The sequence below is a fragment of the Onychostoma macrolepis genome, chromosome 15 (genome assembly GCF_012432095.1).
Source record: "Onychostoma macrolepis isolate SWU-2019 chromosome 15, ASM1243209v1, whole genome shotgun sequence".
Lineage (NCBI taxonomy): Eukaryota > Metazoa > Chordata > Actinopteri > Cypriniformes > Cyprinidae > Onychostoma > Onychostoma macrolepis.
Window position 1 is genome coordinate 2,522,415 of NC_081169.1, and position 26,762 is coordinate 2,549,176.

The following is a 26,762-nucleotide window of genomic DNA, read 5'->3' on the forward strand; positions in this document are numbered from 1 at the left end:
GCAGGTATTTTTAAAATGTAAGTACAATTTTAAAAAAAATGATGCACATTGTGTCAAATGATTCATTTAAATGTTAATACTTAAAGGCACTTCATATAAAGTGGGTCTGTCCTGTGTAAATATCATAGTTCATCATGTTACATCCATAGTGTGGGAATCATATTTGTCTGTATCCAGCAAGCCCGTCTCATTCACCTCCTGATATAGTTTATACAGGCTTTCTGCAGGTCTTAAAAAGGTCTTCATTCATTCTTTCACAAAATAAGGCCTTAAAAAGTCCTCATAAAGTGTTAATTGTGACATGCACTGCAAAAAAATGAGTATGTTTGTCTTGTTTTCCAGTACAAACATCTAAACATCCGTAAAGGGATTGTTCACCCAAAAATGGAAATTCGGTCATTAATTACTCACCCTCGTGTTGTTCCAAACCTGTAAGACCTTCGTTCATCTTCGGAACACAAATTAAGATATTTTTGATAAAATCCGAGAGTTCTTTGACCCTCCATAGACAGCAAGGTTACTACCAAGATCAAGGTCCAGAAACATAGCAAGGACATCGGTAAAGTTGTCCATGTGACATCAGCGGTTCAACCGTAATTTTACGAAGGTACGAGAATACTTTTTGTGCGCAAAGAAAACAAAAATAATGTCTTTATTCAACAATTCTCCTCCCCCTCATCCCGTCTGCAGCAGCTCGCCACCATTGTGGAGAGAGTATCACTACCTTTCTGGACCTTGATCGTGGTAATATCCTTACTGTGTATGGAGGGTCAGAGAGCTCTCAGATTTGATCAGAAATATCTTAATTTGTGCTCCGAAGATGAACGAGGTTTTACTGGTTTGGAACGACATGAGGGCGAGTAATTAATGACAGAATTTCCATTTTTGGGTGAACTATCCCTTTAAATCAAGATTTACATTTACCTGAGATTTAAACTGAAGATGTGAAGTCTTGTTTTCTGAAAAATGTAACAAAATTAATTGAGATTTTGCCTAAAAGTCAATTTGTAGCGTTATTTGTAGCGCTTTTTACAATGCAGATTGTGTCAAAGCAGCTTTACAGTATTAAACAGGGAAATAGTGTGTCAAAATAGTGTTCCGTTCTCCTCTGGCCAGAAGAAACCAGCAGTTTAATTCTAGGCTGCAGCAAAGTCAGATTGTGCAGAGGACTCATCTGGTTCCTGTGGTCTTGTCCCGATGGGCTCGTCTAGTGGACACGGTCTCCGCTGACATTCATAAAACAATAACTGTCTGTCAGTGGGGTATTAAAACCTGTTTTCTCTTTTAGTTAAGTAGATTTTTCTGAGCCCATTGGTAGATATTTGTTCTTGTTTTAATCACAAACTCACTTCATTTTGATCATTTTCTCATAAAACAAGACTTCATATCTCAAATGTAGTGATCTTAATTTTAAGAATATTTAGACATTTGCACTGAAAACAAGACAAAAATATTGATGAAGTGCATTAATTAATTAATTAATTAATTAATTGCAATGTGATCAGAAGGTGCATTAAAATTATTTCCATATTCTAGTGTTAGCGAGCAGAGCTATTCAAGCCATAAGGCCTTTTTTATATAAAATTACTTAAAATTGGAAGCTGTATTTCAAACCTTGAAGTGTCGCCAATACAAGACATGTACATTTAGAAACATATTTACATAATGTCTTCCATTCAATTTATTCCTTCATTTTTTTTTACTTAGTCTTAAAAAGTCCAACATTTACCTTCATAAAACCTGCAGAAACCCTGTTACATGTCTCTGTTGTTACAAAGAAAACAAAAGGCTATTTAGTTTATTTTGTAGTTCAAACCTAGTGCGCATTCACATTTTATGAGACACATTTTCAAAATACTGTTGACTTTCTGTAAACATTGAAATCATTTCCAGCAGTTCCAACCAAGAAAGTGGAGAAATAGAGGGAGAAAATGGGGGAATTGAATCATTTTCTCTGCTATTGTCATGACATCTCAGGATTATGTTCCCAGGATGCTCTCTTCTCAGGACGGGCACAGACACGCCCGCTCACAGACCATGCCCATCATCAGGGCGAAGAACGCCCTCACCAACCCCAAACTGCTGCACATGATGGAGACAACGGGTAAACATCTACTCAACTCAACCGCCTGTGAAAACCTGCGCTACATACGGAACAATTACAATCACTGCATTGAGCAAAAGCATGTGTGTCATAACTCTAATGTGTGTGTGTGTTAGATGGAAATGTGTCTGAAGGAGAAAACGTCAGCCCTACAGATATTGAAGCCAATCTTTCTACTGAAGTAGCACTGACCGTGTTAGATGTTCTGCATCTGTTTGTTCATCATCACAAGGTAATATAGACACAGCTTTATGATACAGTATCATAACATTCTTTTTAAAATATTTTTTAGCCTATTGCGGTACTCAGTATATTGATATTTATGCACAAACATGACTACTAGGAGAAATTATATTAAAATATGACATTTAAATTTAATTTAATTTAATAATACTTTTTTTTTTTTTTTTTTTTATATGGATCAATGACAAGGGTGTCTGAGATCATAAAAAGGATTAAATATTTTGAAAATAGTTTGAAAAACAGGGCTTAGTTTTTAGAAATCTTTATATGAATGTTGTTTTTGTGCATTTTTGAAAAAATAAATAAATAAATTACAATTTGATTTTAAGACTCTACAAAATGACAGATGATGTAACATCTAATAAGAAATACTTTAATTGTACCTGAAGTGTGCATAATTAAGTAATTTTTTTTTTTTTAAATCAAACATTTTCAAAGATGATTATTTATTTATTTTATTTATATTTTTTAGTCATGAGTATCAAGCAGTTTAATGTCAATTTAGATATCAATCAATGATGATACTAAAATATCTGAACACTGTTCTGTTTGTGAAAAAATGGATGGATTGCAAAAGTATTCTTTTGGCCAAAAATCACTGCTGTATTCACAATCAGTCTGTCTGTGACTATTCAATTCATTCTGATTGTAAGGAGGTTATTTTGCCATCTGGTGGACACATGGTGCATTTTCTTCAAGATGACTAACTCCTGCTATCTTCTCTTCTACTGCAGAAATGGTTGCAGCATGATGACGGACAAAACTCTCTGATGAAAAAAGTGTTTGACACATACCTGCTGTTCTTCCAGATCAACCAGTCCACCAGCACCCTCAGACACGTCTTCACCGCCCTGCGCCTCTTCATTCACAAGGTGTCACTCTTTCTGCTCGTGCACCTCAAACGACATGTTCTCACTCCCAACTCGCTTGGTCAGGACCCTTTAGCGTCATGTTTCGACGTGCAGGGTCCTCCATTGCTTTAAATAAGAAACCCCTGGCGTTAATATGCCGACAAGAAAGGCACTAGGAATTTTATCGTCATGAATAAAATATATATTGGGTAATAATATTGCCATTATTGCATACATGTTGGGATGTGATTTTTCAATGTAAACAGTCACAACAGTTTTATTTATATTACACTATTTACACAATTATGAGCACGTAACCCAACCCCTGCCCCTAAACCTACCATTTGTCAATAAAGCACAGGATATAACCGGCAGATACAGCTACAGTCATAATTAGTCATAAAGTATTAATATTCCAAGTCTTCCGAGGCAAAACGTATATGTTATGTTTTACTCTGTTCTTCGCATAAAGACATCGTATGGCTTCGGAAAACTTGGACTTGTTTGTAATGCTTTTATACTGCTTTTTTATGGTCAGTTTTTGCAATAAATACCCGTGACTGTACTTTTATTTGCCTGTTACGTGTTTTATATTGTTCAGAAGGGGGTAGGTTTAGGGTAGGGGTGGGGTTTGGTGCTCCAGTGAAAGTATAAATTTATATAAAATTATTTCTATTTTTTACAAATGCACGCGAGCCATTCAATTAAGACAAACAACCGAAAACAATGGAGGACCCTGTGTGTCGAAAAATGACGCCAAGGGGTCCTGACCAAGCGTCAATATGTGACGAGCTGGGAGTGAGAACGTGTTGGCTCAAACCTTTGTTCTTCCCGACAGTGGCAGATACAAGAAATGATTGGGTGAATTCAAATTGTAAAGGAGAGCACCTCTGCTCACTCTGACAATTACTTTGTGAGGGCATTTCTTTAAGGGGTTAAGCTGACCCTTTTCACAGTGACAAAATATAGAATTCACCCATTTTCAGATATTTAGGAGCCAAATACCAAAAGTGAGTTCTGTTCAGGAGTCTATGGCAGCCCATAAAACTGCTTGCAGGAAAGTTATGAAATTTGGCACACAGATAGAGGACAGTCTCAACATTAAACATCGCAAGTTTGGAGTCTCTAAATCAAACTCTCTAGCGCCACCACTTGTTTAGAAGTGAGATTCCTTGGCTCATCCTGAGTCAAATGGATACCAAAATTTAAATTTCTATGGGTCAAGATTTTTAATTATACGAAAAATGTAGTTTTTCGAACTCGTGCTAGACAGTTTGTCTGATTTTCACCAAAATTGGCTCAGATCATCTTCAGACCATGCTGGCAAAAAGTTATGGAATTCAAGTTGATTAGTCAAACCATTCTCGAAAAACACTTAAACAAATTTGATGAAGCGCACGTCAAAATGGACGTGAGGCTGTATCTCTGCATCACTTAAGGTGTGTTTTTGGTGTGTTTTATAATAACTATGACCTAAAGCTACCTGCACCATTTCGCTGCAGTGCCACCTAGTGGGTCGGGAGATATAAAAATGGCTATTTTCGCTTACAACTTCTGAACGGTTTGGCCAAAAATCACATTGTCATCTCACACTGAACACATCAATTGGATAACAGTGCCACCGATTGGTGAAAAGAGATAGACCGTTAAATCATAATACTATTGGTTGTATTTATGATTTTTTTAGCCATTTTGACTAAAATCATTTTAAAATGGCTTAATTACATAATTGCTGCTTGCAGTTATATTTCTATTTGTAATTGAGCTCACCTGCGGTTGTCATCGGGTGTTTTTGAACCCCTTTAGTAGACCAAAATCTACCAAAGGAAATATTAGTCATGGATTGTACAATCCTAACATCTTTACCTCAGTGGAAATGTTTAACTAGGATTCTTGAAAGTGTTTTTTTTCTTCTTCTTCTTCTTCTTTTTTTGTGGAGACACATAAATAAAATATTACTTGAATTAAGCCACCGCACCAAAAATAAGAGGGACAAAATTACAATTTAGTTTCCTGTTTTATGACAGGTGCAGTTTTACAGAGAGATAATGACATCTGATGGTCATGATAATCTTCTCTTGTTGTCACGAGTAAATCATCTAGATAACCCTATTGTCATAAGGACAAAACTATATGCTTTAGAATGCAAAATACAGTTTCACAACCTGCAAGAAATTTCTGTGCACTGTGTACCGAATGTAAAGGTGACCGTATTGTGCAGGTTTTAGGTTTGAATACATTGTGCTCAATAACTTTTTTTATCTTAGTGCATAAATAACTATAATCATAATACTGATTTTAAAGAGCATCAGCACTGAAACTGAACTCTGCAGATCTCTGTACTGATCTCTGACTCTCACGCTCTTCCTCTTCAGTTCGCGTCCACGTTTTTCCAGGGTAAAGCGGATGTGTGTGGCAGTCTGTGTTATGAGATCCTGAAGTGCTGTAACCATCGCTCCAGCTCCACTCAGACCGAAGCCGCCGCGCTGCTCTACTTCCTCATGAGGAGGAACTTTGAGTTCACGAAGGGCAAATGCATCGTCCGCTCACACCTGCAGGTCAGGCTTCTGTTGTTCTGCTGCCAGGGGTGTCTGTGTTTGGGTTATGCTTTATTTTCGATTTTTAGACATTCTACTGACTATAGGCCACTTTAAACCAACTATATTGCCATTCAAAAGTTTGGGATCAGTTGTTTTTTTTAAAGAAGTCTCGTCTGCTTTTCAAGGCTGCATTTATTTGGTCAAAAATTCAGAAAAAACAGTAATATCGCTGAATAAAAGTATTAATTTCTTTAAAAATAATAATAATAAAAATGTACTGACCCCAAACTTTTGGGGTATATTGTAGTGTATATTGTTACAAAAGATTTTTATTTAGAATTAATTCTTTTTAACTTATTCATCAAAGAATCCTGAAAGAAGGACCACAGGCACCAAAAAAAAGCAGCACAACTGTTTCCAGCACTGATAATAAATCAGCATATTAGAATGATTTCTGAAGATCATGTGACACTGAAGACTGGAGTAATGATGCTGAAAATACAGCTGCGCATCACAGGAATAAATTATAGTTTAACAGATATTCACATAGAAAACAGCTACTTTAAATTGTAATAATATTTCACAATATTACAGTTTTTTTCTGAATTTTTTAATCAAATAAATGCAGCCTTGATGAGCAGATGAGACGTCTTTAAAAAAAACAACAACAACTGATCTCAAACTTTTGAATGGCAATATAGTTGGTTTAAAGTTACTTATAGTCAGTAGAATGCCTGACTTGATCCCAACCTTTTCAAGGCTGATGTACATTACAACTAACTTTCATTATTTCGCAGCTACATGTAGAATAAGTTAACATGTACTTACAGACTTACTTTCAGTCAGTAGAATGTCCATCAAAATAAAGAGTTAGCAGATATTAAGCAGAAAGTCACTATACTCTAATGACATGGAGTTACAGAGTTACTTATAGTTAGTAGAAGGTCTAGAGTGGACTGTCAGAATAAAGTGTTCCCCTGTATGTGTGTGCCTTATGTGTTCAGTCTCGTATTCAAGATAACTGACAATATGAAATGGCTTTTTCTGGCTGGTTTGGGGATTGAATGGGAGAAACAGACAAAGAAACTGATTTGGATGCTTGTCTTCTTCTCATCCAGGTGATTAAATCTGTCAGTCAGCTGATCGCTGACGCAGGTATCGGTGGTTCACGCTTCCAGCAGTCTCTGGCCATCATCAACAACTTCGCCAATGGAGACACGCCGCTCAAAGTGAGAGTTTAGCAAAGATCACACTTTCACCCTCGTGCTGTGCTGTAAATCCTTTACCTAATTTGCCATTTCTGGTAAAAAAAAAAAAAAATGACTGGCCTTTTAAAAATTGCTTGTAAATATCTGTATTATCTATTTATTTATTTTGTTTTAACTGATTGATCATAGGCCTCATTGATCTGAGCTTATACACCTCAGTTTTTGAGTGAACATTGCCAAAATTATCCAATTGCCAAAATTGTAAAAACAATTTGGTGAAGTAGTTATACCCTGTTTGAGCAAAGTCAGTAAATTTTAGTCCAATATGATAATATTAACCAACATTTTTGAAAAAAAATAAATAAATCCTCATTAGGTCAATAAGGGTTAAAACTACAGCATGTACCTTCTGTGCCATCAAATATAATTGCAAAAATAGTGATAGCTTTCAAACCACAAAATCAAACAAATTTGATTTGCAAGCAGTTTCGGAGGACAAGATTTACAGTCATAGAAGACAAGAGCAGCCCGATTACATTACCTAGCGCTGTATCGTTACAAAAACATAATGTCAAACAACAGATCTTTTGCTTTCTTCCAGAACACCACGTTCCCGGCTGACGTGAAGGACCTGACCAAGAGGATACGCACCGTCCTGATGGCCACCTCCCAAATGAAGGAGCATGAAAAGGACCCGGAGATGTTGGTGGACCTGCAGTATAGTCTCGCCAACTCCTACGCCAGCACACCCGAGCTCAGACGCACATGGCTAGAAAGCATGGCCAAGATCCATGTTAGAAACGGAGACCTGTCTGAGGTCAGAATGACTTCACTGAGAGGATCCTTTCAGTAGCTGGTTTCGTGCATGAATGGAGCTTGTGTAACACAAAACAAGATGCTAGAAGAAGACAGCCTCAGTCACAATATAATATATGCAATGAATGAGAATGGTGACTGTCGGTCCCTTACACTCTGTATAACATGTAATAAATAAGCAATACAGCTTTGGAAAAATGTGAGGGTGAATAGTTTAATAATAACATTTTAATTTATGAGGGAAATATTCCTTAAATTCCTTAAATTTACTCAGCCTCTGGCCATCTAAGATGTAGAGGTGTTTGTTTCTTCATCAGATTTGGAGAAATGCAGCATCAGTGTCTCAGCAATGGATGCTCTGCAGTGAATGGGTGCCGTCAGAATGAGAGTCCAAACAGCTGATAAAAACATGACAATAATCCACACCACTCCAGTCCATCAGTTAACATCTGGAGAGAGAAACAAATCCATCATTAAGACGTTTTTAACTAAAATGCAAGTCAATAATCCACAATAACGCTTCCTCCAGTGAAAAAGTGTTCTGGTCTGAATCAGGAGAGAAATCTGCACAGATCAAGCACCGTTTACAAGACAAAACAGCTCTAAACAAATATGCAGGTGGATTTTGATGTGAGAGACAACATGAGATGGACCTTTTCACTGGAGGAAGCGTTATTATGGATTATAGACTCGGATTTTAATTAAAAATGTCTTAATGGTGAATTTGTTTCTTACAAACATGCAGCTTTTGGCTTCACGAGACATTAACTGATGAACTGGAGTGGTGTGGATTATTGTGATTTTGTTTTTATCAGCTGTTTGGACTCTCATTCTGACGGCACCCATTCACTGCAGAGCATCCTTTGCTGAGACACTGATGCAATACACATTAGGTGAACTAATGAACTAAGGTTCATTCATGCAGAAATCAGCACCTCAGATTTGAATTTTTCTGAAAGGGACTACTGTTTTTTGTATCTCATTAAAAAATGTTTTCTAAACTCTTTTCCTCGTCCACTTCAGGCGGCCATGTGCTATATCCACATCTCAGCACTTATAGCAGAGTCTCTGAGGAGGAGAGGTGAGCAGCTGCTTGTGGCGATGCCTGCTTAAATCGATGCAATAGTTTTTTGTTTTTTTTTGCAAACATCGCATAAATAGCTTTCCTATTGAGCTTTCGTTTGACCATTGCTGCTCAGTTGTTGTTGTTTTTTTCAGTGCTGCACTTCATAATGAAAAATGCTCGTAGCTCCTTCCTGCCACTTGCTTTATTCCTTATACTGTGAGTTTTTGTGGCCTTGTCATTAGATGCATTCTAGCTGATTGTGTGGCTGGCGTAGATGCTTGAGTGTACAGTAGATGCATGGCTAGAGCACTTGCCTTCGTAATAAGTATGAAATAGGGGTGAGCAGTATGAACAAAATCTTATTACAGTATGGCTAATTGAATATAATTTTAACAGTGTATATCATAATATAGCTATTTTTACTGAATATTCAATTAACGGCTGTGGAAATTTTATAAATGCTACTTCATATCACTTAATCATCATTAACAATATGTGACCCTGGAGCACAAAAGCAGTCATAAGCAGCACAGATATATTAGTAGCAATAGCCAACAATACATTGTATGGGACAAAATTATAAATTTTTCTTTTATGCCAAAAATCATTAGGATATTAAGTAAAGATCATGTTCCATGAAGATATTTTGTAAATTTCCTACCGTAAATATATCAAAACTTAATTTTTGATTAGTAATATGCATTGCTAAGAACTTCATTTGGACAACTTTAAAGGAGATTTTCTCAATATTTAGATTTTTGGTCTCAGCCAAATATTGTCCGATCCTAACAACCCATACATCAATGGAAAGCTTATTTATTCAGCTTTGAGATTATGTATAAACTTCAATTACAAAAAATTGACCCTTATGACTGGTTTTGTGGTCCAAGGTCACATATAGCAAAATCTCCACCGACTGACTCTTGCACGGTGCATCCCGTCATACTGCTCAGCCCTAGGTTGCGAGTAAACCTGTGTTAAACCTGATGCCACTCTGCAATCACAGGTTACTGGAAGTCTGAGAAGGGTCGGATCTCAAGTGTGAGCAAAGAGGGAGCCTGTGTAATTAACTCTAGCCCCTTACTAACTCCCCAAGATGGAGAAAGTGAGTGCACCTCCGCCTGCCCCGTCCTGTAGTGTTCTTCACCCCATCAGGGGTCCGAGTCTGTCTTTCTGTCTAAACTAAAACACTGAGTTATTATTGCAGAGCTACTTCTCAAGCAGATTAGTTTACCTTAACCCTACATGTCAAGTCAGTTTTGTTTGTGTAGCGCTTTTCACAGTGCACATCGTTTCATAGGAGCTTTACAGAGAATAGTGCCACAGTAAGTGAACCAAAAGCAAATGAGGCAAGGAACAGATTCCCTAAAATGTTTAGCTAGTAGATTTTAGACTCAGCAGTACTGTGTAAAAGAGACTAATATCAATTTTAGGTTTCCTAATGTTCTTGTGAAGCATTTAAATGTGACTGTTATCTTTTGCACGGTACTGTATAAGTTTACTTTCCAGAGAAGGCATAGCATAAACCTAAGTTTGTCAGATTCATCCTGTTTTAACAATATGTTTTTAACTGGAAAACAAAGCAAACATCCCTATTAAAGGAATAGTTCACCCAAAAATGAAAATTAGCTAAACAGTAGCTAAAGAAAAAAATCCTCAGGCCATCCAAGATTAGGATGAGTTTCATCAGATTTGGAGAAATGCAGCACTGCATCAGTGTCTCAGCAATGGATGCTCTGCAGTGAATGGGTGCCGTCAGAATGAGAGTCCAAACAGCTGATAAAAACATCACAATAATCCACAGCACTCCAGTCCATCAGTTAACATCTGGAGAAGACAAAAACTGAAACAAATCCATCATTAAGAGAGAAATCTGCACAGATCAAGCACCGATTACAAGCCTAAACAGTCCAAACAGCTCTAAACAAATATGTGGCTGGATTTTGATGTGAGGGAAAACAGGAGATGCACTTTTTCACTGGAGGAATGGGTGAATTATGGACTCAAAGTTTTTTTTTTATCAGCTGTTTGGACTCTCATTCTGACGGCACCCATTCACTGCAGAGCATCCATCGCTGAGACACTGATGCAGAGACACATTTCTCCAAATCTGATGAAGAAACAAACTCATCTACATCTCGGATGGCCTGAAGATGAGCACATTTTCCTGAAATTTTCATTTTTGGGTGAACTATTCCTTTAAGAAATGCATTTTTGCAGTATAAATATTGCCAAATAGTATGCATACACTTTTTTTTTTTTTTTCGATTAATTTAACTCTTGGAATTGGCTTGTTTTTTTTCTCAGAAAGGTTTTTTTATTTTTTTTTGTGTTTTAAAAAGAGCTCTTCCTGAATTTTGGCTTGTGCAAGGTATTTGTCATCCTGTGAAAATAATAATGTGAACCGTGCATGTAAGACCTGAATGTGAATGAACGTGTCCACGAGCTCTCCCTGTTTCCAGCTCACCTGATGTTTTCACGATCCAAGCAAATGCTGCTTGAAGACACACGTCCCTGTAATGTGCCACATACTGTCATATTATCACAATGCAAACAGTGTTTGTTTACAATTAATAGAACCACTGATAATTTGAAATTAGTTTATTGTGTGATTGCTAATGTATGACTTAACAGATTGAACGTAAAGTGGATGGATGGATTGATAGATGTTTGGATGTGAAAATGGATGAGTGGATCCATGCATGAGTGAATACTGTATAGTAGAAATGGATTTGAGAATGGTTGGAATACAAAGACTAATACATAACTGGACAAATTGATGGATGGGTAGATAGAAGAATGAATGAGTAACATACGCCCTGTGTTTGTGTATGAACCCGCAGCTTCATTCAGTATGGGCTGGGCCGCCTTCATGAACATCTCTCCTAATGTGAAAGAAGAGGGAGCGATGAAGGAGGACGCCGGCACTCAGGACACTCCGTACACCGAGGTGCAGGATCACTCCACACCTCTCAGAGGAGTGAAGGCTAATAATGTCTCTCATGAACGTGCTGAGTGACCTCTCTGTCTTGCAGGACATGCTGGTGGAGCAGCTGGAGATGTGTGTGGATTACCTCTGGAAGTCTGAGAGATACGAGCTCATCGCAGAGATCAACAAACCTGTTATAGCTGTCTTCGAGAAGAGACGAGATTTCAAGGTACTTTGACTGATTATCGGTGGACTGATAAGAAAACACAAGGGACGTGCTTATTAACTGTGTGTGTGTGTGTGTCCTGTAGCGGCTGTCGGAGCTGTACTACGACATCCACCGCTCGTACCTGAAGGTGACAGAGGTGGTGAACTCTGAGAAACGGCTGTTTGGACGCTACTATCGCGTGGCTTTCTACGGACAGGTGAGACACGCAAACACTCTTTTGAAAGTCATACTTTATGAAAAGTGCAGTTGTTGATATTTCTGCGGTCCTTCAGAGGTCTGATGAAATCTCTACAAAGAACAGCTCAGCTATCACATGTTGACATTAGCAGATTTATTAGTTATGTTATTTTGTAAGTTCATAGCTACATTAAAAAAAAAAAAATAGATTGACCAACCTGAAAAAACCTCTAATTTGTAACAGCCAAATGTTTTTCTCAAATGTAATTTCTTTTGATTTAATATTGTGATTAAATATTATTTAGTGCTGTCAAACGATTAATCGCGATTAATCGCATCCAAAATAAACGTTTTTGTTTACATAATAAATGTGTGTACTGTGTATATTGCATGTATATATTTAATATATACATTTATACACACATGCATGTATATATTTAAGAAAAATAAGTTATGTTTATATATTAAATATGTTTATATATAATATAAATATAAATATAAATATTTTCAATACATATACTGTGTGTGTGTGTGTGCTTTTATATATACATAATAAATATACACAGTACACACACATATATTATATAAACAAAAACTTTTATTTTGGATGCGATTAATCGCGATTAATCGTTTGACAGCACTAAATTAAAAAATATTATTTTTATTATTATTATAAAATATCAAAAATAAAATATTTAGTTTTCCAAAGACAAAAACAATCATACAAAGTAAAAATAATGTTTATTATAAAACGATTTGAGCTCTTAAGCCAAAAATGTTACTTAATGTAGGTCCACATCATAATTTAGCATACTTTACATTTTACATAAAATTTTAGATTTAATTTTTCTACACATTCACATTTAATATTTTGTGTCTTTAAAGGGATTGTGGTTTAGCTTCAAGTGATCTTGGCTTAGCTGCACTTATAATGTTAGTAGGATTTTTACATCAGAAACTGCCAGAATTTAGAAAAAAAAAAGGCCTCTGATTTGAACACTTTATTTTAATGGCTGGGTCTCTTTTGAGGGCCCACGATCTGCTTTAAGTAGTCTATGCTAATTTTATATTCCATTGCTGCTTCTGGAAAAATCACTTCAGTGCCACCAAGGTTGTGTAGCAACTGTCTGTCCATAGTGAACATTTTCAGTTTGTCGCCGGACTCATTTTGCAACAAGTTTTGGTGTGAGAAATCAGTCTTGGTTTGTGAATGGGCCTTAAACCTTAACAGACTTTAAAATTGTCAAAAAAAAAGAAAGCAAGTAAAAACAAATTAGTGTGGAATATCAAGCATGCAGGAACTCAAATGAGCATGGCTTGTACGAGTTCACTCAACATGTTTTATTAATCCAAGTTAATGAAGGCAAATAGATATTTACTGTGCGTTTTTAAACACTCTTCTGTTCTCTCCTGTGTGTTGTGTATCTATCAGGCAGTGGTAAGTTTAGTTTAAGTTGTTCTGCTCTCACTCTTAACTCTCCTAATCTCTCCTCTACACGCTAATAATATGTGTGACACACACAAGTCACACATGGTTTGATATAATATTTCTCCTGGATGTGATCATTCTCCTCTGCAGATCTAATCCTGAGCGTTTATATACTGTGTGTGTGTACATTGTGAGTGATTTCAGGTGAATGAAGTTGAGTTTCAGACAGAGACATCTAAATGTGATGTTAACCTTCATTACAGAAGTTGAGTTCATTGTGCTTTGTCAAACACTGCTGTCATTTTAACAGCGTGTTGCATTTACTGTTGTGTTAACAATTGGGCTTCAGCAAAAGCTGTTATATCCACCTTATTTTTAACATAAGAGCAGGTGCGGCTATTTGTAAATTGAATATGCTGTTATACCTCTTGATGTTGCAAACATCATCATTTTTTTAACCTTTACAAGGGCAAATTTCTAATTGTATTATTCTATTATTTTATTAAATGCATGCATAATCGTTCATGTAAATTCATATATTTATTAAATAAATGCTATTAGAATAATAAGACACTATATGCACCAGTCAAATGAAATCAGTATCAATATAATCCATGTTGGCACTTCATAAATACATGCATTTAGATGTATTTACACAAACTGTTTAATGCAGCCCTGAGATGCCATGAATGCATTTACCCTACAGATACAATTGCATAAATAATGTTAGGAGATTCATATACGGAATAAAATATGCAGAATATATAACTATGAAATTATACTTTAAATATGAACCTAAAAACTACCTGTAGGTGGCGACAGTGAGTCACTGATTCACTCATTCGACCAATTTGTTCAAAATGGTTGATTCATTCAGGAATAAAGCGAGTGATTTGCTGATTTCAGAAGACTTACTATTTCTATCATATAAAGATATCCTCCGCCGAATCCTTCAGGAACGAAACACCATTGTTATCATAGATGCAATGATTGGCGAAATACAGAAGATCAGTCCATACTGATAATATAGTGTCTAAAATGTATGTTACTTAATATTAACCTGAACATAACATTTACATTTATTTAAATGAGCAACAGCGGCTTAAGCCTCTGCTGGTAGATGGACTGTCCAACCTAAAACCGGACAAAAGGCCACCCTGTCGCACATTCACAGAAAAATAGCTTACTTCCGTGCAAAATAAGGTGGATACTCTGTTCTAGACACTCCATTAACTGATGATCTCTAGTTCATGTGCAGTGTTGTGTTCACCAGGGCTTCTTTGAGGAAGAGGAGAGTAAGGAGTTTATCTATAAAGAGCCGAAGCTCACAGGACTGTCAGAGATTTCTCAAAGACTCCTCAAGCTCTACTCAGACAAGTTTGGAGCTGACAACGTCAAGATGATCCAAGACTCCAACAAGGTTTGTTCAGCTGGCTCTTCTCTGACCTACGAAGAATCTCTTATTCCGAATCAAATCTCTTTTATAGACTGTGTGTCTTTCACAGGTGAATCCTAAAGACCTGGACCCCAGATTTGCCTACATCCAGGTGACCTACGTAGTGCCTTATTTTAATGAGAAGGAACAGCTGGAGAAGAAGACTGACTTTGAGCGCCATCACAACATCAATCGCTTTGTCTTTGAGACGCCCTTCACGCTTTCTGGGAAAAAACATGGAGACGTGGAGGAGCAGTGCAAAAGAAAAACCATCCTGACCAGTGAGACACTTCAAAATAACATTATAGCAAAACTGAAACGAAAGGAAAACACCTTTATAGACCTGCTTAGCTTATGAAAACAATTTAATGGTGCTGTAAGCTATGAAAGTAATTGTGAGTTTAAGTGAGAATTCTCCTTTTTTCAATTCTGAGGAAAAAAGTGAGAATTGTGCAATATACATACTCAAAAAGTCCAAATTGTAAGTTTATATCTGGAAAATCTGAGTTTACATCTTGCAATTCTGACTTTATATGTCTTTTTCTCTGCCATTCTAAGAAGAATTATTAGTCAGAACTGTGTGTGAAACTTGCAATGGAATTGTAAAATTGTGACATATAAAGTTAGAATTGCAAGATATAAAATTCTGAGAAAAAAGTCAGAATTGTGAGATTTAAACTCATAATTGCAAGTAAAAAAGAATTGCGATTTTATATCTTGAAATTCTGACTTTATATGTCGCAATTCTGTCTTTCCACTTGCAATTCTGAGAAAAAAGTCAGAATTGTGAGATAAACTTGCAATAACAAGAAAAAAGAAAGTCAGAATTGTAAAATGAAGGTTGTAATTACATTTTGTGAAACAAAAACAGAATTCAAAGACAGTCAGATTTGCGAGATATGAAGTCAGAATTGTGAGATGCAAACATGAAATTGCAAGGAAAAAAGTCCGAATTCTGTGTTTTTATTTTGCAGTTCTGACTTTGCATGTCAAAATCCTCTTTTTTCTTGCTATTCTTGAGAAAAAAGCAAAAATTGCAAGAACAAAAGACAGAATTGTGAGATATAAATGCACAATCGCAAGAAGTCATAAATGTGAGAGATTTTTTTCTGTTTTATCCCGTGGCAGAAACAGGCTTCCATAGTAAAAACTGTTAGCCTTCTAGAGCTTCTGCCTGAATTATTCACACCCCTCTCTTTCAAGATCCTGTCAAGCAGGATTTCACACACTTTGAAGCATTCAGCTTCTTTCTTCCTACTCCTATTAGGACGTTTGGCTGTGTAAGCCAAACCCTTAATTTGCACCTTTCCACCTCATGAAACCACTCTTCTGTACTGTACTGTAAGAATCCATCAGGTGCTCAGCGTCCCGTATACCGTACAGACTGCCTGCTGTTAATGCGTGCATGAATATATTGAAAACATCACTAATAATGGCCGTTTCGCATTTCTGACCACAAAACATAACATAAACGATGGATATCTGTTTATTTCTTTGCAAACCTGGCAAGTATTGGATGTCACAGACCCATTAACTCACATCTCTGCTGTCTGTGTTGTTCTGCAGCGAGCTCCAGTTTTCCCTTCTTGAAGAAGCGTATCGAGGTGGTGGAGCAGCAGAGCACAGAGATGAACCCCATCGAGGTGGCGATCGACGAGATGAGCCGGAAAGTGTCCGAGCTCAATCAGCTGTGTGGCATGCAGGAGGTGGACATGATCCGGCTGCAGCTCAAACTGCAGGGCAGCGTCAGCGTGAAGGTGAGCGATGCTGCGTTACTGTCTGTGAACGTGCACAACGAGCTACATGTAACGCCATTACGTCATTTACTTACTAAATAAAATAACTGTAATCTGTTACTTATCAAAATGTTAATTATTACAAAGGGGGCTACATCTGAATATTTTTCACACACATATACAGATTTGATTGATTTTCTTCCTAAATTGCATTGACTGCCCTAAAATATGAGACACCAGGAGTTTAGTGCACATGCTTATTCAATAACCGTTTTATGTATATGCTTTATTTTTTAAGAGGAACTGTTTTTTCCAAGGCATTGTTAGATGCCAGGTTCTTGTCATAGCTGTGCACAGATTTGATTTTTTTAAAAGTACCTGCGTTTAACGATCTCAAAAGTAAAAAGAGGTGCTAAAAATGTAATTATTATAATATTCAAGTGATGAAGGATTTTTGATATCAGTGTTGAGTTCTGCGGTTTAGAAAAAAAAAGGAATCAAAAATACTCAAATGTAATAAGTTACATTACTTTAATAAAGTAATTGAAATAGTGACACTACTTATTACAATTTAAATAGGGTAATCTGTAGTCTACTACATCTCCAACGCAACCTTCCCAACAGTATCTAGCCATTTCTAAACTTGCCGTTTTACCATAAGCATGAGCATCTTGACTAAGACTGTGAAATAGGGATGTATTTTCATGAATTCATGTGTTGTTTTAGGTAAATGCTGGGCCCATGGCCTACGCCCGAGCCTTCTTTGAGGAGAAGAACGCCAAGAAATACCCAGACAACCAAGTCAAACTCCTGAAAGAGATCTTCAGGTACTTCATTGTTCCCTACATCAAGGAACGCAAAGTATGATGTTGTTATGGTATTATTTTAATGCCACCGAGATAACCGGCATCAGAATTTCCTTCATTCTCGTGCAGAATTAGTTCTCAAATAAGTCCAAAATAAAGCAACTGAATGCTCTCTAAATGTAAATGTCTTGAATTCAAAGTTAGAAAATACAACGTCCAACAGATCTCCATTACATTTGATTTCATTTCACACACACACACACACACACAAAATAGCTTAAGGCTTGGTCGTATAAAGTAATGTCTAAAGATTCTTAAGTCAAGATACATTTTACTTGAGAAGCAAAATTACCTAAAATAAGAAGTCTTGTTTTTTTATGAAATTGATCAAAATACAGTGAGTTTATGATTAAAACAACGTCAAGACGTGCACTTAAAGCAGTAAGTTAGACTACAAAAGTTTGGTTCGTTTTTGGAAAGTTTTAAAGCTGGACATTTATGATAAAACTTCTATGAGCAGAATGTTTTAATGATGTTTAAAAAAATGTACTGAAAGCTAAGCAATGCTCAAAGTTTATGGACTGCAATCCGGGTTTGCTGTTTGTGGTCCTGCAGGCAGTTTGCAGACGCGTGTGGTCAGGCCTTGAAGGTGAATGAGCGCCTCATAAAAGAAGATCAGCTGGAGTATCAGGAGGAGATGAAAGCTCACTATAAAGACATGCTGACCGAGCTCTCCGCCATCATGAACGAGCAGGTCAGCACACTTCATCCCATGCATTAACTCCTTCCCCACCATCGACCGAATTCTCCAGATTTGTGTGTTTTCACTGATGACACATCTTCTGAAAGAGTACTGAGTCTCTGGATTAAAACACAGGTGAAGAAGAAGCAGAAATAGCCATCGCATATGTAAAATAATGTGATCCTCAAACATTAAACAGAATATAAATCAAAACTGCCTAAAGTCGACCCAGGAAGTGCTTTAAGAAGTGCTTTGTGGGTGTTGATGGAAGCGATCGACTCCATCTATGTATTGACCGTCAAATCTGATCCAACTGTAGTATTTTACAAAAACACAATTTTCTCATCAAAATGCTGCATTTTTTGTTAAACTTGCCCACATTCAAATGTTTATATAAAAAAATGCATAAAGCTAGAATAAAACAGGTTTTTTGGTTTAAAAGCAAAGGTCCAGATCTATTTTTTGACATGTTGCATGCTCAGATATTCATACATGAAAGTTTTGTGAAAATTATCAAATTTTTGTTTTTAACGCTGGTGGGGAAACATGTTAAATGTGACCCTGGACAACAAAACCAGTCAATTTTGTGAATAAATAATATTTCCATTGATGTATGGTTTGTTAGGATCGGACAATATTTGGCTGAGATACAACTATTTGAAAATCTGGAATCTGAGGGTGCAAAAAAATCTAAATATTGAGAAAATCACCTTTAAAGTTGTCCAAATGAAGTTCTTAGCCATGCATATTACTAATCAAAAATGTTTTGAGTGTATGTACGGTAGGAAATGTACAAAATATCTTCATGGAACATGATCTTTACTTAATATCCTAATGATTTTTGGCATAAAAGAAAAAACGATAATTTTGAGCCATACAATGTATTGTTGGCTATTGCTACAAATATACCTGTGCTGCTTATGACTGCTTTTGTGCTCCAGGGTCACAAATTCTGAAGTAAATCTTCTTTTTCTGCCTTTTGCTTGTATATAGTTACATTGTGTGTTAATGGCATGTTTTTTCTATATTCTTGCGCCCCTTTAAAGATCCCGTACACGAGGCAACCCGGAACAGAACGACACAGTGCCATCTGAGCTGCTAGTGAGTTTGGGAAACCGCTCACGGACATTTCTGTCCAACAGGGCTTGTGGGTTTTTCTGACCAGAGGGACTAAAAAACTTTGATTTTAATGAAATAGAAAATAGAAAAAAAGGAAAAGAATTGTAGTCTTTTGGATGAAGCAGAATGCCGTGTCTTTGCCTGTGTAACACACACACGCACACACGCACACACACACACACACACACACACAGCATCTGAAGAACTACAGGTACATCATCACATCAAATATGCCTTTTTTCTAAACCCTGTTGTTTTTAGAAGCAGTGACCTTTATTAACTCGAGTTGTGTTTGACTAAGCAAATATTTTCTAGGGTTTTCACTCCAATGTTTTCTGTTGTGATTTTTCACTGATATCTGACAAACAGTCGTCATGTTTCATGTATTTCACGTAACCGTGTTGAACACATCTCTAGCCCCAGAGTGAATGTAAAGCTCCTAACAGTCTGCCAGTCCCAGCTCATTCATTTTACAAACGCAGATGTGCTATTTTATACAGTTTTTATGATTGACAATGTTTTACTGTTATTACATGTACTGTTGTAAATTGTAAATAAGAATAATTAAAATTTAAAATGTTCCTTTTTATATATTAAAAGATGATATATGATTTTTTTGTGTCAGTTATTAATGCAGGACTTTGAATAAAAATGTTAATGTCCAAAACTGAAAAGACAACCTAACGAGATAAAACACAAATACAAAAGGTATTAAAAAAAATGAAAAATTTTAGCTCCAAAATGTGCACTGAACAGGTGCAGCTCAAAAAATTAGATTATCGTGAAAACGTTTTTTGTAACTTATTTCAAAAAGTGAAACTTTCATATATTCTAGATTCATTACATGTAAAGTAAAACATTTCAAAAGTTTTGTTTTAATTTTGATGATTAGAGCTTACAGCTCATGAAAGTCAAAAATCCAGTATCTCAAAATATTAGAATATTTCCTACGATCAATCAAAAAAAAGGATTTGCAAAACAGAAGTTCAAGTTCATTGAAGTATGTTGATTTCTGCACTCAGTACTTGGTCGGGGCTCGTTTAGCACAGACTCCAGCATCAGTGAGGTGCGGCATGGAAGCGATCAGCCCTATTGAGCTTCAGCTCGTCTGTATTGTTGGATCCACTGTTTCTCATCTTTCTCTTGAAAATATCCCATAGATTCTCTCTGGGGTTCAGGTCAGGCATGTTGGCTGGCCAATCAAGCACAGTAATATCATGGTCAGCAAACCACTTGGAAGTGGTTTTGGCTCTGTGGGCAGGTGCTAAAGTCCTGCTGGAAAATGAAATCAGCATCTCCATAAAGCTTGTCAGCAGATAGAAGCATAAAGTGCTCCAAAATCTCCTGGAAGACGGCTGCATTGACTTTGGACTTGATAAAACACAACGGACCAACACCAGCAGACGCCACAGCACCCCAAATCATCTCTGACTTCAAGCAACATGGATTCTGTGCCTCTCCACTCTTCCTTCAGATTCTGGGACCTTGATTTCCAAATGAAATGCAAAATTTACTTTCATCTGAAAAGAGGACTTTGGACCACTGAGCAACAGTCAGTTATTTTTCTCCACAGCCCAGTTAAGATGCTTCTGATGTTGTCTCTGGTTCAGAAGTGGCTTGGTAGCCCTTTTCCTGAAGACGTCTGAGCGTGGTGACTCTTGATGCACTGACTCCAGCTTCAGTTCTCTCCTTGTGAAGCTCTCCCAAGTGTTTGAATCGGCTTTGCTTGACTGTATTCTCAAGCTTGCAGTCATCCCTGTTGCTTGTGCACCTTTTCCTACCCAAATTCTTCCTTCCAGTCAACTTTGCATTTAATATGCTTTGATACAGCACTCTGTAAACAGCCACACCTTTCAGTAATGACCTCTGTGACTTACCCTCTTTGTGGAGGGTATCAATGTTCATCTTCTGGATCATTGCCAAGTCAGCAGTCTTCCCCATTATTGTGGTTTCAAAGAACAAGAGATACCCAGAATTTATCCTGTAGAGATGGTCATTTAATGAAACTCAAATGTAAATATTCTAATATTTTGAGATACTGTATTTTGGACTTTCATGAGCTGTAAGCTCTAATCATCAAAATTAAAACAAAAAAAGTGTCTTACTTTACATGCAATGAAACTTTCACTTTTTGAAATGTTAGAAAAAATTAAATTTTTCACGATATTCAGATTTTTTTTAGATGCACCTGTATAATCTGTTTTTACTTTACTTTTTAGTTTTATCTCTACAGAAGCTGCACTATTTTAAACACAGCCATGCTACTGAAAACAGTACTTCAGCACTATTATCCCTTGTTGATGGTTACTCAGAGTAAATTGTTTTTGTTTGTTTTTTTGCAATCAAACATAATGTGAAATTAAAGCTATTTTTGGTAAGTAAAAAAAAAAAAAGATTTAAACAAACTCCGTACAATAAGTTTATATAAATTAAAGAATAGCAGACAGAATCCTATAGAAGCCCATAACATTTCCACCACTGAATAAAACATTTTTACAAAGTAATTGTGACCTTTTTCTAAGAATTGCTAGATATAAACAAGCAATTCTGACAAATAAACAATTCACAATTACATTTTCTTTTTTTTTATTCTTCCATCAGATCCAGACCACAATTATAGTGATAATGTCACAGAGGAATGAGAACACTGGAATCACTTTAAATGATGAACAATAATCATGCCTTGTATAGTTACTGTTTCTGGTGTGAAAGAGCTTTACTGTTTTGCCAAACGAATACTTTTCTCACACACGTTGGCTGGACATTGCTCCACTGTATCTTTTATAGAGATACGTAAAACCTACAACTGAGACCCGAGATTCCAGCTCATGTTCCCTTCCTGTTTGTGGTCCAGTCCTGCGATTCTGACCGATCCAGCTCGCGTTCTTCTTTCAAAGCCCAAGCCCACACCGACACACGGATGAGTTTCTAGAGAAAGATGCATCTTGTAGTGGTTTCTGTGAAGTTCTTGAACAGTTTTCAAGTGTGCTTAGATTATAAAAGACTCTCCAACAGCAAACAAGCGCATCAGAAGACCTATGAGCGGACAGTGCTTTCTGAACAGACTGATCAATGCCAGCGCAGATAACACAACTACAAACTATTTAAAGAGCAAATATTTTATTGTGGCAAACAATGCACTCTTTCAGAATCTCACTGTATATTATTTTTATCATTACTTTTATTATTTTTAAACAATCAAAGTTAATTTCATTTTCACAGAAAATAAATTACTGCAACTGAGCATAATTTTGTTTTTGGGGACATGTTTACCAGATTTAGTATAGTTACTGAAGCCTGTCCCAGCTGAGAATATACGGCTAATATTTAGGCCATGCTGTAAATCAAAAAAGGCTCTCCGTATAAAACGAGTCTGAAGATGAAGAGGTTATTCTAGTTTCTCGTCTCCTTCCTCCACATCTTTGAGACTGAGCACCTCCAGCGTTCCCTTCCCTTTAGTCTCGCAGCGGATCAGCTCATCAATGTCCCGGAAACAACCGGGATCTATCAAACACACCTGGAAAATACAGATCATACCATTACAGTCAGTGAAGTCTCTTCTGCTCACCAAGCCTGCATTTATTTGCTCAAAAATATAACAAAAACACTAAAATTGTGAAATAATATTACAATTTAAAACAGCTGTTTTCTATGTGAATATCTGTTAAACTGTAATTTATTCTTTTGATCAAAGCTGTATTTCCAGCATCATTACTCCAGTCTTCAGCGTCACATGATCTTCAGAAATCATTCTAATATGCTGATTTGCTGACATTTCTGATTATCATCAATGCTGAAAACAGTTTTCTTTTGCAGGATTCTTTGATGAATTGAAAATATTATACACTGATTCAAAAGTCACGGGTCAGAAAATTAGAAATGAATCCTTTTATTCAGCAAGGATGCATTTAATCGATCAAAAGTGACAGTAAAGACATTTATAATGTTACAAAAGACTGTGTGTGTGTCTTATTTGAAACATATAAACAACTTCATATAAATATGAAGTTGTTTATATATTTCACATAGCATAAGCATTGCATTAAACACAAAATATCAAATTAAGTGGCATCTAAAATCAAATGAATGAATGAAAGAAAGAACTGATTCATCTCACCATCTCCAGCTGATCGTCGAACTCCTCGCTCTCTACGGTCTTTATTAACGTCCTGAGCTTCTCCTTCAGTCTCTTCCCGTCTTTGGCCGGCAGGACGAAGCGCAGCCGCATGTGAGCTCTCTGAATCTGAATGGATTCCTTCAGCTGCTTGATGACCTCCAGAGCCTGCGGAGACAGACAGACAGACGCTAGCATGGACCACGGAGACCCCGTCAGCCAGATCCTCTCGTGATCCAGCTCTGCTCACCTGCTGTTTAGTGCTTTTGTTGGCCTTCACAGAGAAGTGAATGTCCTTCATGGCTCTCTCTATGAGGCTCACTGTATAGGGCCGCTTGGTCTCAGGATTCACGCATTTCTCTGCCACAATAGTCGCGATGTCTCGAAACATCTGCTCCAGCTGACTCTGTCGCTCCTTGTCTGACACCTGTAGCTCTCCTTTAGCTAAAATCTGACAAAAGATGAAAACGGCCCGTTTAAGTTTGTATAAAACATGTGTATATTGTTATATTTTTTTCAAAACTGTCTTTATAGATATTAGAAACTTTAACATGAAATAAGAAAAGAAACAATAATGCAATGGCACATTAATATCAGGTGATATTGTTATATTAATAAAAACAGTCTTGTTATGAGGTCGACACAGTCAGGACTGATCAGATCATATCTGTATTCACCTGTCTGCATATTTCTGTCAGATCATCTGTGCCGAAAGCGCTTGACAGGTCGTCTTTTTTTGCCACTTGACCCTTAGACACATTGACAAACACGGTGTTTGTTTGCAGGACTTCATCAAGATCCTTCTCCCTATAACAACAACAACATTTGTGCGTACTGTTGATTTGTGAACATTACATTAATGTAATTTCCATTCATATGACATTACAGATATCTTACAGAAATAGTTTATTCAAAAATGAAAATTAGCTGAAACTTTACGCACCCTCAGGTCATCCAAGATGTAGATGAGTTTGTTTCTTCATCATCAGATTTGTAGAAATGTGTCTCTGCATCAGTGTCTCAGCGATGGATGCTCTGCAGTGAATGGGTGCCGTCAGAATGTTTCTTACAAACACACAGCTTTTGTCTTCTCCAGATGTTAACTGATGGACTGGAGTGGTGTGGATTATTGTGATGTTTTTATCAGACTCTCATTCTGACGGCACCCATTCACTGCAGAGCATCCATTGCTGAGACACTGATGCAGCGACACATTTCTACAAACCTGATGAAGAAACACACTCATCCTAATCTTGGATGACCTGAGGTGAACACATTTTTAGGAGGAACTACTCCTTTAAGACTTTGTGAGTTGATAATTGCTAATTATAAATCTAATAATTCTATCATAATAAATAAAAATAAAATCAATCAATAAATTTTTGTAACTCTTAATTTGATCACTGAAAGAGGTCTTATTTGGCTCTTGTATGTGATCACCCTAAAAAAAAAAAAAAAAAAATTTACATATCACCCATTTGACACTGTAACACTAACATTAACATAAACAAGCAAAAACACGCAATAATAATCCCTCAGAAAGTGTTATAACTGTAATTTAACACGTTTAAGACTGTTATAATAGCTATAATAACCGAATCAACACAACACATAAAAACATCATGTTATGAGCATGTGATAATAACACTCACGCGCCAGATCTCCAGCTCATCACTTTGTTCTTGTAACAGGCTATTTCAAACCTCTTCCCTCCTTTCTTCATCCTCACGACGGCCACATTTGTTAACCTGATCTGGTTCGTAGGTGTGAATATTGACATGTTTGTGACTCTCGAGGCTCTCGATGCGGTTCTAGTTGCTGCGTTTGTTCCAGTCTCTCTCTCGAACACAGCGCGATCATTAACCGCGACTCACCGCCGCAGCGCCTCCTGGAGGACTGGAGCAATGCTATTAATAAATAAATAAAATAAATACAGGCATGCAGAAACCTTGTGCCATTGTAAGCGATTTTTCTACACACGAACTGTACCTATTACCTGACAGAGATCAATGAAATAGGTGTGAGAATAATATTGAAAAACTAGCTAATCATACATCATTTTATCAGGTTGTTGTTATGTTGATGCAAAGACCCCATGACCATGCATTAAATAACAGCCTGTTAATGATCAATATACAATATACAATGAAACAAGTAAGGTATTAAAAGGGGGAATATATTATATATATGTATATTATATTGCACAGGTGTTTGTAGTCATCAGTACCAGAGTACAGTTCCTGTCAAAGTCCCTTTGATTGTATGAAAACATTAAGATGCTGTGACACTGTATGATCCAGCAGAGGCCCTGGGGACTTTTCATAGAGATCATACCTATATCAAACTAAACTGGAAACAGTGAGAATTAACATAGACTGCTTAATGCTTTAAGACCAAGAATCCTTTGCCCGCAGGTGTTACATTATATTGGGTTCCTGAGATATTTGGTTCCACTAGGTGGCTCATGTATGGAAATTCACAAATAACAGATTTGGAAAAGAATCAGTTTTGAAAATGTTCAAAAATATTTCACAAATCGCAGTTTATGTAATAAGATAAACAGTGTGAGCTGTTCAGAGGCCTGAGGCATTCAGAGGTTTTCAGATTAACAGGTAATGTGAGTGAATAAACTATCGTGCTAGTCTAATATAATGCACTTGTTGTTTTGTTTTTTACATTTTGTCTTTTTTAATCAATTACACATTGCAATTAACCAAATAAATAAATAAATGTTGTTATAATAAACATCAAGATGTGTAACTGTCCTCATTTGTAAGTCGCTTTGGATAAAAGCGTCTGCTAAATGACTAAATGTAAATGTAACTGAATAGACAATACAAAAGTCCATTAACGGCGATACCGTCGACCCCTTTTAATGAATGCTGATGACACATTCTTGGAAATGATACATATGTCATTCTCAACAATGTCATGATGAGTAATATGCCTCTGTGATGTTTCCATATTATTCATTATCATGTGTTCCTTTTTTTCCACATATTGTTTTGAAACATTTTCAATACTTGTTACATTTATGAAGCAACTACTTTGTTAATAGAAACATGTAACTGATATATTTATATAAAAGTTCTTTCTGATCCTCGATTCTGATTGGCTGAGAGCCTTTTCCAGCTGTCTGTATCATTTCACCGTCTGTATCACTCCACTTGCAGTATTTCTCACAGTGAGATGCCCAAATGCACTATAATTTTATAGAT

The 26,762-nt window shown here is 36.6% G+C and overlaps 2 protein-coding genes across 8 annotated transcripts in view; one reads left to right on the forward strand and one right to left on the reverse strand.

Annotated features, from left to right (window-relative positions):
* dock10 (dedicator of cytokinesis 10) overlaps positions 1-20,038 on the forward strand; it is a 107,015-nt gene extending 86,977 nt beyond the window's left edge. For 6 of the 7 annotated variants that reach the window (XM_058799050.1, XM_058799051.1, XM_058799056.1 and 3 more), the window contains 17 exons: positions 1,992-2,104; positions 2,221-2,336; positions 3,082-3,219; positions 5,574-5,756; positions 6,857-6,967; positions 7,548-7,763; positions 8,786-8,843; positions 9,835-9,933; positions 11,672-11,778; positions 11,864-11,986; positions 12,069-12,182; positions 14,866-15,012; positions 15,098-15,308; positions 16,594-16,784; positions 17,490-17,590; positions 18,185-18,323; positions 19,358-20,038. In XM_058799050.1, coding sequence (XP_058655033.1) covers positions 1,992-2,104; positions 2,221-2,336; positions 3,082-3,219; positions 5,574-5,756; positions 6,857-6,967; positions 7,548-7,763; positions 8,786-8,843; positions 9,835-9,933; positions 11,672-11,778; positions 11,864-11,986; positions 12,069-12,182; positions 14,866-15,012; positions 15,098-15,308; positions 16,594-16,784; positions 17,490-17,590; positions 18,185-18,323; positions 19,358-19,405 — 2,215 coding nt within the window. In that variant the 3' untranslated portion in view covers positions 19,406-20,038. The remainder of the gene's footprint in view (positions 1-1,991; positions 2,105-2,220; positions 2,337-3,081; positions 3,220-5,573; positions 5,757-6,856; positions 6,968-7,547; positions 7,764-8,785; positions 8,844-9,834; positions 9,934-11,671; positions 11,779-11,863; positions 11,987-12,068; positions 12,183-14,865; positions 15,013-15,097; positions 15,309-16,593; positions 16,785-17,489; positions 17,591-18,184; positions 18,324-19,357) is intronic. The other variant, XM_058799054.1, reaches the window with a different exon arrangement.
* Positions 20,039-21,864: 1,826 nt separating this feature from the next.
* Positions 21,865-25,418, reverse strand: sbds (SBDS ribosome maturation factor). The gene is made up of 5 exons (XM_058799057.1): positions 25,197-25,418; positions 24,222-24,351; positions 23,795-23,995; positions 23,548-23,712; positions 21,865-22,947 (listed from the first exon to the last, which is right to left on the reverse strand). Exons 1-5 carry the CDS (start codon positions 25,322-25,324, stop codon positions 22,819-22,821), a joined length of 753 nt encoding a protein of 250 aa, XP_058655040.1. The 5' UTR covers positions 25,325-25,418; the 3' UTR covers positions 21,865-22,818.
* Positions 25,419-26,762: the final 1,344 nt, after the last annotated feature.

Coding starts and splice junctions, on each gene's coding strand:
- sbds (XM_058799057.1), bottom strand. CDS start 25,324: ATGTCAATATTCACACCTACGAACCAGATCAGGTTAACAAATGTGGCC. Junction 24,352..25,196: donor ATGAGCTGGAGATCTGGCGC/GTGAGTGTTATT, acceptor TTGTTGTTATAG/GGAGAAGGATCTTGATGAAG. Junction 23,996..24,221: donor TGACAGAAATATGCAGACAG/GTGAATACAGAT, acceptor ATCTTTTGTCAG/ATTTTAGCTAAAGGAGAGCT.